Genomic DNA, 9,977 nt, shown 5'->3' with positions numbered 1-9,977 from the left:
CATCTGGACCTCGCCCTTTGGATTCTCCCTGTCTGGGTTTGGCTTTGGACCTCTGACCTACCAGTAACGACCTCACGCCTGGATCTGGATTTTCCCTCTCGTCTCAGCCCCTTTCAGACCAGCCGGTCTGCAACACTAAACCAAGTTGGAGTGGACTTACCAGTTCCGGTCCCGTCACTAGCCGATCACGTGAGTGAGACGATCAAAGACTTTGAGCCTGCTCCCAGCTTTCTGGCAATAAAACCCTTAAAACTTTGTCATGTCGTTGTGAGTCTGAGTTCTGCCAAGCCTCGCCTTGTCAGTAAATGCAGTTTTCAATTTATTCCCTGCTCAAAAGTTTTTGTCTCTTATGCTGATTTCTTCCTTTAACATTGTGAAGCCCTACTTAGAACCTTCTTAAGATCCAATAGTGCAAAATGCAAATTCTTGCAGTTTTTTTACTGGTCTTAAGATTTTGATTAGGAGTGTATGAGAGAAATATCAATGTAAATAACAAATTACTTTTAAAGTGGTGCAAAGCCAAGAAAGGACACGTCAACTCCATACGTTGCTCACTATCGCCCCCTGGAGATATCCATTTTGACAGCATTAATTTTAGCAGCGACAGATTTTGGATAGACCCTCGCTCAAAACTGTGTTTAATTTGTATAAGCAAAGAGTGAAAATTCTCCCTATAAAAAATAACTATTGTGTCTGTTATGTACACTCCAAAATGGATAAAACCAGGATTCGTTATCTGAAGGGTAGGTCAAAGGATATGACTGCACATCATGTTCTAAAGATAAATGAATGTGTGTGTTGTGTCATTTTGAACAGAGTGCAGGGGAAATGGCATTAATTGGATGTGCTTGTGTAACTATGGCAGGGGCTGGGTATGTGCGATGAGAACAGTCAGAGATTTTTATTGATGAACAACATTTTTTCAACAGTGTTTTGATTGAGACGGGTTTTTTTTTGGTCACAACGTCTCTGCCTTTAGAAAATATTCATTCACAACAAACAGATGATGCTGGTGTGCATAAAAATGTTTTGCTTGTTTGAACAAATGAGGGTACACATTTTGATGGTTCAGCCAGAAATTGCGTGGGTCTTCTGATCTTTGCAGTGGTGGACCAGTCATCTACTGTATGATCCACTGTGAAATTCCTTGCTCTCCTTGCTTCAGAAGTATCTCCTTGTCACAATCTGTGCTTTTTCAGTGTCCATTGTTTCCTTTTTTTAGGTTTATATCTTGAGTTGTTACGATTATTTTCTGTTTCCCTTGTTCCCCAGTGTTTCCTGTGCCATCAGTTCTATTCCTGTCAGTCCTGCTTCTCAGTCCTCCACTCACACCTGTTCCCTGTACTCATTAGGCTCAGCTGCAACCACTTTTCTCATCAATCCCAGCCTACATATGCTCCCAGTTCACACTCCATCCTCATTCTGGCATACTGGTTCATTCCCTGTTCATTTATCATATTTTTCTTGTTTGCTCCTGAAAATTTTGTTACTTAGAGTTAGTACTTTTGCTGCCATGTCAGACTTTGTTTTGTGATTTAGTTTATTTGTAAATAGTTTGCTGCCTCTCCAGCTTTTGTTGTTTTTATTATTAAATCTTTACGTTTCTTTGAGTCCTTGTGAGAGTCTGCATCTTTGGGTCCTATCCGTGCAATACCCAACACTGTCCAGAGTTTACCAGAGGTTAATATCTGAAAGACAAATATGATGGTAATCATCAGTACTAAAAATTTTCAAATTGTATATTTTTTTTACTTGTACTTATTTTGCCCTGCATTTGTATCAATTAACTATTTATACTATTACCTGTAGGATTTTGCTGGTACTGACTGTTCTAATGTGGATGGCTGTTCTTCTGTAGTTATGTCAGCTGGTGTGCATCTTATAAGTTGTGAGAACTATTTTTTGTGGATTTCTGTGTGCTTGCTGTTGAGACAGACTGAAATGAATAAGCTTTAAAAGTGCTTTTGTCAATTATCTGTCAGAGCAACTAAAAGATCAACTTGCTGCCTGTGGTGATTTTGATTCCCTCGATGAATTAAACTAAAGTGAGACATCACAAATCTCAAAACTAAAATACAACTCTCTACCTTGAGAGTATCATGTTCAAAATCTGCTAGTACTTCCACATTTACACTGTGTGTACTGAAAGACGGAAAGATTACTGTGATTTTGTTGAGATTGATTATAGAAGTATGCTCTCTCAGAGCAAGATAAGATGGCTGTCATTGTTCCCAAGCATTGAGAGGATGATACAGATGTTCCCATCTTTAAAGGCATATTTTCTGTCTCAGCAAAAAGCCACCCATAGAACTCAAGAAGTTTTTTGAAAACAACTTTGCTGAGATCTGTCTCTGGCACATGCACTCACTCATGTCTGTGTTCCACACCCACATACAAGAAATTGAACAGGAGAACATGTACATTATGGAGGTGAAGAATATATTGTACAATATCCACACCATTCTTCTTTAATGCAAGAGCAACAACTTCATGCATCTTAAAGTGAAGGGACTACTGGCACAAAGATTGACTTGGTTGTGACCAGTTCTATGCTGATGTGCAAGCCATGTACAGTGCATGTCTGGAGTATCCGGAGAAGGGATGACTCCCATGGTAGAGTTCTCAACATTCATGTGGATGGATCTGTGTACGCCACCAAACTGGAATGATGTGGAGGCCTGCATCAAGTCCCTAGGAGAGAAGGGGGTGCCAGTTGATGATGTCAAGTGTTATGAACAGGTCATCAATCTGAAGAAATTCACAGAAAGGTGCAACAGTCAAGAGTTCAGTGGCCTGCAAGTGCACAAGAAGTGGACCAAATATTTTGAAAAGGCAAAAAAACATAGCATGTTACTCAGAACTGCTGAAGATTGCACAGTTTGTCTTTCCACTTCCCTTTCACAATGCAAATGCTGAGAGGGTTTTCTCACTTATGCAGAGCCAATGGACCAATGAGAAGAACCAGCTGTCTGTTGAGTCACTGAAGGGGATTCTAATTAGTACAATTCAATTCCAAAGACACTTCTTGCAAAGACTTTTATGCATATTTGTTGAGCAACCGAAAATTGCTGGGAAGGATCATCTCTACAGCAAAATATGGATGTGCAGGAGGATGAAGAAAAAAAACAGGATGAAGAAGACAACTAAAGATTAAAAGTATAGACCCCTTATGTTTGTTGAGTTAATATCTTTGTGAGACTGCTATATTGTTTATTTTATTACATCAAAAAGGTATTAGTAGATATTTTGTTGAAGCTGGATTTTTTTAATACAGAAGAGGTCATATTTAAAACAATATTTCATTTCATTTATTTATTTGAAAAGAGAGCTCTCATTTTGTTAAAGGTTGTTACAGATTTTATTTTATTACAGAAGTTATTTTTGTACTATTAAGGCATAATAAAGCATGGAAATTAACCTCTCAGAAGCCTGTCTGAATTTGTGTCTCAAGGCCAGGCCATGTGTCCTCGTTATGGAAATCAAAATATGGTCACCCAAGTCTTAGCCTATAGCAGCCTAACTTGGGGATGTCTTTGGAAAAACAAAACTAACCCAACTATAGGATTTATACAAAAGGAAAAACTTCAGCCTAGTCCTAAAATCAGAAAGGGTGTCAGCCTCACAGACAGAAACCTGGAAGATTGAAAGCTCTGCCTCACATTCTATTTTTACAAAATTAAGTGTGAGAGGGAAGTGCTCTATCAGGAAAATACAGAACATCAAGACATTTAATATAAGATGGAGCTTGGTTGTTGAGAGTTTTGTATGTTAGAAATAAGATTTTAAATTCTATTCTGATTTTGACAGGAAGCCAATGGAGAAAAGCTAAAACTGGAGAAATATGATCTCTTCTTCTAACTCTCATCAGAACTCTGGCAGCAGCATTTTGGATCAACTGAAGACGTTTTAGAGTTTTTTGGACACCCAGATGATATAGAATTACAATAGTCCAGCCTACACGTGATAAATGCATGGACCAGTTTTTCTGCATCATTTTGAGACAAGATGTTTAATCTTGTCTCCCCCAGGAAATCTCCAAAAGTAAAGAAGTACAAATATTTCCAGTTGCTAATAAATCTGTCGTTTTTGAACTCACTTCTGAAATCAATACTGACCTCCACTGTTCTTGCCCACACTTTCCACTTCCTGTTCCCTACAAAATAAAATTCTTTTTACTTACCTGTGTTTCCTGTGGGTTTTTGTTCTTGGCTTTTTGAAATGACTATCACTATGACAGTTACACATTTAGATGTGTCAAGGACACACAATTTGAGCGTTTTTAACATTGTTTTTAATTTTAAACAAATGTGATTTATGAGTAAAATTATAGGAAAAGCTTCTCAAAAATGAAAAGGTGGAACATTGTGTATGTTACACCTTCAAAATTGAGAAACACCTTAAAAATAAGAAGCGTGTTCCCCCCGCCCCCCGATGAGAGCAGACACTGAAGTAGTGCATGTAGCGTTTTTTATTGTTGCAGACCAAGATAATTTGTTGAAATATATAGATCTAATATCTATTCACACTGTAGGATGCAGCATGGGAGTGACAGGCAGGCTGAGTGAAACACTCAGAGGGTGATACTGTCAATCTGCCAATACAGATCCATCTCTTCTGCTCCAATTCATCCGGGACCGCTCGATCCCATCGCCTCTCTTCCTCACACACGAACACGCGCCGCGGCTGTCAGCCTACATGCGTCTGTCCTCGCTACAAACAATGTCCGCCTAGCTGCTCGCGCTGCCTTTGCGGACAGGGGGAGAGGAATGCACGCGCCTGGAAATGATTTCATTTTGGCTGCTGTGCTGGAAGCTGCTGGTAGGTAAAGACACTTCAGTGTTCATCCGTCTTCAGCCTCCTCTGAGGCGGATTTTAGGGGAGTTGCTGGCGGCAAACATCATGCAGCCGTTTGACGCGTGAGCTTTGTCTGTTACTGGGCTCAACAGACCTGGACTGTGTGTAACAAAGGGGAGCAAAGCATGTCAAAATTTTTATCTTTTAAATGTAAGAGCATTTCATAAAGCAAAATAAAGGCCTTGCATTTTTCGTAGGAATGCATATCACCCGTCGCCTCTCGTGCCAAATCATCTCATGATGAGAAATGATGGAGTTGGAACTGTTTTGGTCAAATCAACCTTGGAATGAATTTATGCGCAGAAAAGGGCTGCTTGATTATGTTAAACTATTGATCAGACTATTTTTGTCAATCATTATGGGAAATGGACTCAGATGAAAAAAAAAGACAGAATAAAGGAAACAATCTGATTCCACAAACAGCTGCATGGTCTTTATTAAACTCCCGTCTGACAGCTGACATATTTTCAGGTGGAGAAGTTTGTTGAAGTGAGGCAGAACACGTTTCCTGGTTTGATCTGACTAACTATCCAGTGGTCAGTCACATATTTTCACGTGCGTTCCTAACTAAAAACAAAAGAATTGAATTATTGCACAGCCCTAGTGTAAATACATTTTTACATTTTGAATGACTCTCAGCTACTACCACATTAATTTTGAGCTCAATATTTGTCAGATTTACTGAATTATAGCCATGTTGTAGCTGTTTTAAAAAAAAGTCAATTAGCTGTTTTTAGATTGACTCCAAAAGTTGAGATTAAGATGTACATCCAATGATTATTTCATGACGGTTTCAATAAAATCAAAATCTGTTTAGTGGTACACAAGAAATTTTGCTAACAGTGTTGACTTCAATAATTAATGTTAAAGTTTTAAGCAAAGATCAGCTACTTCCACATCACATTTTAGCTCAATATCTGTAAAATTAACTGAATTATAGCCATTTTTGTGTTTTCTAAAGTTGATTAGCTGTGGCAGCCATCTTGAATTAATCAACTGATGTACATCCAATAATCCCTTTTTAAAAGTTTCATAGAAATTTGTTCTGTGGTTCATGAGATATTTCATAAGGAACATGAACATATGAGCAAAAACCTTACATTTTGTCTTAATCTTTCTGCTGCAGAGGATAATACAATTATTAGAAAAACACCTAATTACAACCACAATTCAAAAACACTTGGGATGTTGTGTAAAATGTGAATAAGAACTAAAAGCAATGATTTGCAAATCTCATAAACTTATATTTCCTTCAATTCAAATCAGTTTATTTATATAGTGCCAAGTCACAACAAAAGTCATCTCAGGGAACTGTACAAAAACATTCACATATATTATAAAGAGCCAATCAGTAAAAGTTGTCTATCAAAGGAAGCCAGTAGATTGCACTGAATGTTCACTTCATCACAGTTTCCCTTCCTGAGCAGCACATTGGTGACAGTGAAAAGGAAAAACCCCTTTTAAGTGGAAGAAACCTCCAGCAGAACCAGGCTCAGGACGAGCAGCCTTCTGCTTTAACCGGCTGGGGTTTGAGAGGATAGGAAAGAGACACAGACTGGAAGAAAGACAAAGAAAATCATGTTAGTGATATAAATAATTATAGTAGAGCAAGTAAAGACAGCAGCAGAGTGAGGAAATGTGGTCAATTTGTCCTCCAGCAGTCTAAGGCTATAGCAGCATAACTAAGTGATAGCTCAAGAAACCCAAGCCAACCCTAACTATAGGATTTATGAAAAAGGAAAGTATTAAGCCGAGTCTTAAAGGTAGACAGGGTACAAGCCTCACAGACAGAAACAGGAAGTTGGTTCCACAAGAGAGGAGCCTGAGAACTGAAAGCTCTGCCTCCTGTTCTACTTTTAGAAACTCTAGGAACCACAAGTAAACCTGCAGTCCGAGAAGGAAATGCTCTGTTAGGAAAATATGTAACAATAAGATCTTTAATATAACATGGCACCTGGTCTTTGAAAGCTTTGTATGTTAGAAGTAAGATTTTAAATTATATTCTGAATTTGACAGAAAGCCAATGGGGAGAAGCTCAAACTGGAGAAATATGATCTCTCCTTCTAACTCTCATTAGAACTCTGGCAACAGCATTTTGAATCAACTGAAGACTTTTTTGGACACCCAGATAATAATGAGTTACATTAGTTTAGCCTACATGTGATAAATGCATGGACCAGCTTTTCTGCATCATTTTGAGGCAAGATGTTTCTAATTTTAGTGATATTACGTAGGTGAAAGAAAGAAGCCTTGGTAATATTTATAATGTTCGGTTTAAATGACATATCCTGATCAAAAATAACACTATGATTTCACCATTCACCTTAATTCTAGCAGTGGGCTGCTAATAAAATGCCTTAATGATTTTAACTGAATTTTCATTAAACCTAAATCTTTGCAAAGTTACATCGAGAAACCTCCAATCTACTCTATCAAATGCCTTTTTTTTGCATCAAGGCTTATTAAAGCTGCACTGATTTTGTCTCTATTAATTTTATTTAATATGTGAATAGTTCTTCTAATGTTGTCTTGAGTTTGTCTTCCTGGTGTAAATACGCACTGATCTTCATCTATTATGCCTGTCATAAATGTTTCTAGTCGTTTTGCAATCCTATACATTCCTATGGCAGCCACCTTTAGTTATCCACCTCTAAAAATGTCTCTATAGTTTTTATTCTTCCATCAACTTTAATGTGGCCCAAACAGAACAACGTACCTACATAAAACAAAATAAAACCTAAACAAAAAACATAATGACCAACAAATGGAAAGATTTGTCACACAATTATTTTAAGGATACAGTCCATTATTTCTCCTTTTTGAGAATACTGAATAAAGCGGCTTGCTTGGGATTTTTCTTTAAACATAAAACCTTCAGCATCACCAAAGTTTAGATTTAAACAGAAATAAAACAAATGTTGTTTCTCCATGTATGGTGTACGTATCCAGCACTGTACAATATAATCTATTGGCTAATCTGAACATAACGTAACAGAATAACAGTGGAACCTTTTTTTTTCCTCTGAGGTATAACCAAACTATTCATTTAGGACATGTCCATCCCCCATACTCCACACTGTAATACTGAGCAAAATTCTGATTTAAATTCTGCAAAGTTGCTGTAATTACAACAAACAACTACAGATGTGCGCCACAGGGCGCCTTGTAAACTCAGACATGTCAGAAAATGTGACCTTTATGGGTTTAGCCAGGAACAAGTCAGACTCTGTACAGTATCTGAGGAAAAGGCCAAGATCCTTCTCATCTCTTTCTCTTACAAATCTTAAGAGTTGATTGAAAGTGATTGTTTCAACGTCTGACATGCATCCAGGGAACTGAACTTGGTGATATTTCTTGCTCTGGGTTTCAGATCACCCAAAATTTTGTTTAAACCATCACAACTCATTGATTCTCCAACAGACCTAAGAATTGGCTGCCAACAGTTGATAATGAAAGCTGGTTCTTGCACCATCTCTTTGTAAGCTATTTCTTCCACTAGTTTTGGCAGATTTCCTTCAGCTGGGAGCACAGTACAGTTGTGACTGCTGAGTATGCTGAGAAGTTCTTCTTCATCAGCCATTGTGAAGTTGTCAAGAGCTTCAGTTAGCACATCCTTCTCAGTGGGGCTGATGAAATTAAAGAAAGCCTGCATTAGATTGTTTCTTGAAGTGCTGAACGACAGAGTCTCTGTTAGAAATGGAGGGGCAAGCTGAACATAGAGGTACTGAAATTTGTGCCATCCAAAAGCCAAGACGTGAGCAATAGCAGCCCACTCTCTTTCTTGAAAACTGTGATGCAGAGTAGGGATCTTGTAGGTTGTTCCACATGTTTTTGTTGCATAAAAAAATCCAGAAAATAGTGAGAATATCTCTGATGATCCCATTTCCAGCCTCAACCTCGCCATTCTTAAGCACACGCATGACCGAAATATTATCGCCCAGATGTTCTCGTCAGCAAATGCTTCAACCATATCCATAACACACTGTACCTGCCGGATCACAATAGTTTGCTTTTCAGCAATATTTTCTGGATTTTCAAAGACATCCCTTGTTGCTTGAGTGGAAGATGTCGGTCCAAAATCTATCATGGGATCAATATCTTCATCATTTTCAGCTATCACTGCTGCCACTGTTGGCTGAGGTGAATGTGAACCTTTAGTTGCTGGTTGATCATTACTTACTTGTTGGGATGAGTACACCAGTCTATCTGCAAGGTCATCAAAAGGTAAGTTTGTATCTGATCTAATAAAGACAATTTCTTCTTCATCATCATCATCATCATCATCATCAATCAACAGTTGCACGGACTGTGGCAGGACTGGTGCCTGAGAGAAAGTAGTTTGGGGTGTTGATGCATTTTGTGAATTGCTGCAGGACTCTGTCATGGGACTGGATGCATATACAAATGTACTGGATGAGGATCCCTCAGTGTGGCTGGATGTGTGAGGCCAAAGGGGCTCAGAATCACAATAGTCTTTTGCCTTTGTACAAAGGTAAATCCCGAGGAGTTAGTTGGTTTGTGTGCTCATACAATCTTCCAATTGTTACATTGCCCTCAAGGGGCTTCTCAGAACCCATGAGACAAAGCATGAACTCAAAGTCCTCTAGTTTGCCTTTCTTTGAGTTCCCATTCGGGAAAAATAATTGTTTACCCATCTCAGGAAGGCTCGATACCAAGTCATCTTTCTTGACAATCATCTCTCTTCTTCCACCTCTAGTAGGCCTTCTAACTTGCTTGTACACATTGTCTTGGTAGTTCAGCCAGTTGGTAGTTCTATTTTTTTTGTCTGTCTCTTGGCATTCTTATTTCAAAGTCCAGCTCTTGACTGGCTATTGCTAGTTCTTGCGAGTGAGGAATATAAATTGAGAGTTCCTCTTCACCAAGGAGCCTTACAACATCTTGATCTACCTAAAAAACAAATGCAGTGGTGAGATGTCAACTGGTAAATATATTTCAAGTAGTACATATATAAAAAAAATCCCTTCTCACCCTCCGCGGGTGGTCTTTGTTTCATCCTCTGAGCTCGGGTCCTCTACCAGAGGCCTGGGAGCTTGAGGGTTCTGCGCAGTATCTTGGCTGTGCCTAGAACTGCACATTTCTGGACTGAGATGTCTGATGTTGTT

The 9,977-nt window shown here is 38.6% G+C and overlaps 1 protein-coding gene across 6 annotated transcripts in view; it reads left to right on the top strand.

Moving 5' to 3' along the window:
- LOC108248242 overlaps positions 1-9,977 on the top strand; it is a 48,609-nt gene that overhangs the window by 5,755 nt on the left and 32,877 nt on the right. For 3 of the 6 annotated variants that reach the window (XM_017436875.3, XM_017436876.3, XM_017436873.3), the window contains exon 1: positions 4,496-4,818. The exons of 1 other annotated variant lie outside the window; for it this stretch is intronic. In XM_017436875.3, the coding sequence (XP_017292364.1) occupies positions 4,783-4,818 (36 nt within the window). In that variant the 5' untranslated portion in view covers positions 4,496-4,782. Of the gene's footprint in view, positions 1-4,495; positions 4,819-9,977 lie in introns of those variants that run through there. 2 more of the 6 variants (XM_017436874.3, XM_017436878.3) reach the window with 2 other exon arrangements.

The sequence above is a fragment of the Kryptolebias marmoratus genome, linkage group LG20 (genome assembly GCF_001649575.2).
Source record: "Kryptolebias marmoratus isolate JLee-2015 linkage group LG20, ASM164957v2, whole genome shotgun sequence".
NCBI lineage: Eukaryota > Metazoa > Chordata > Actinopteri > Cyprinodontiformes > Rivulidae > Kryptolebias > Kryptolebias marmoratus.
The sequence above is the reverse complement of the archived record's forward strand: the minus strand, read 5'-3'. Positions and strand labels throughout refer to the sequence as shown.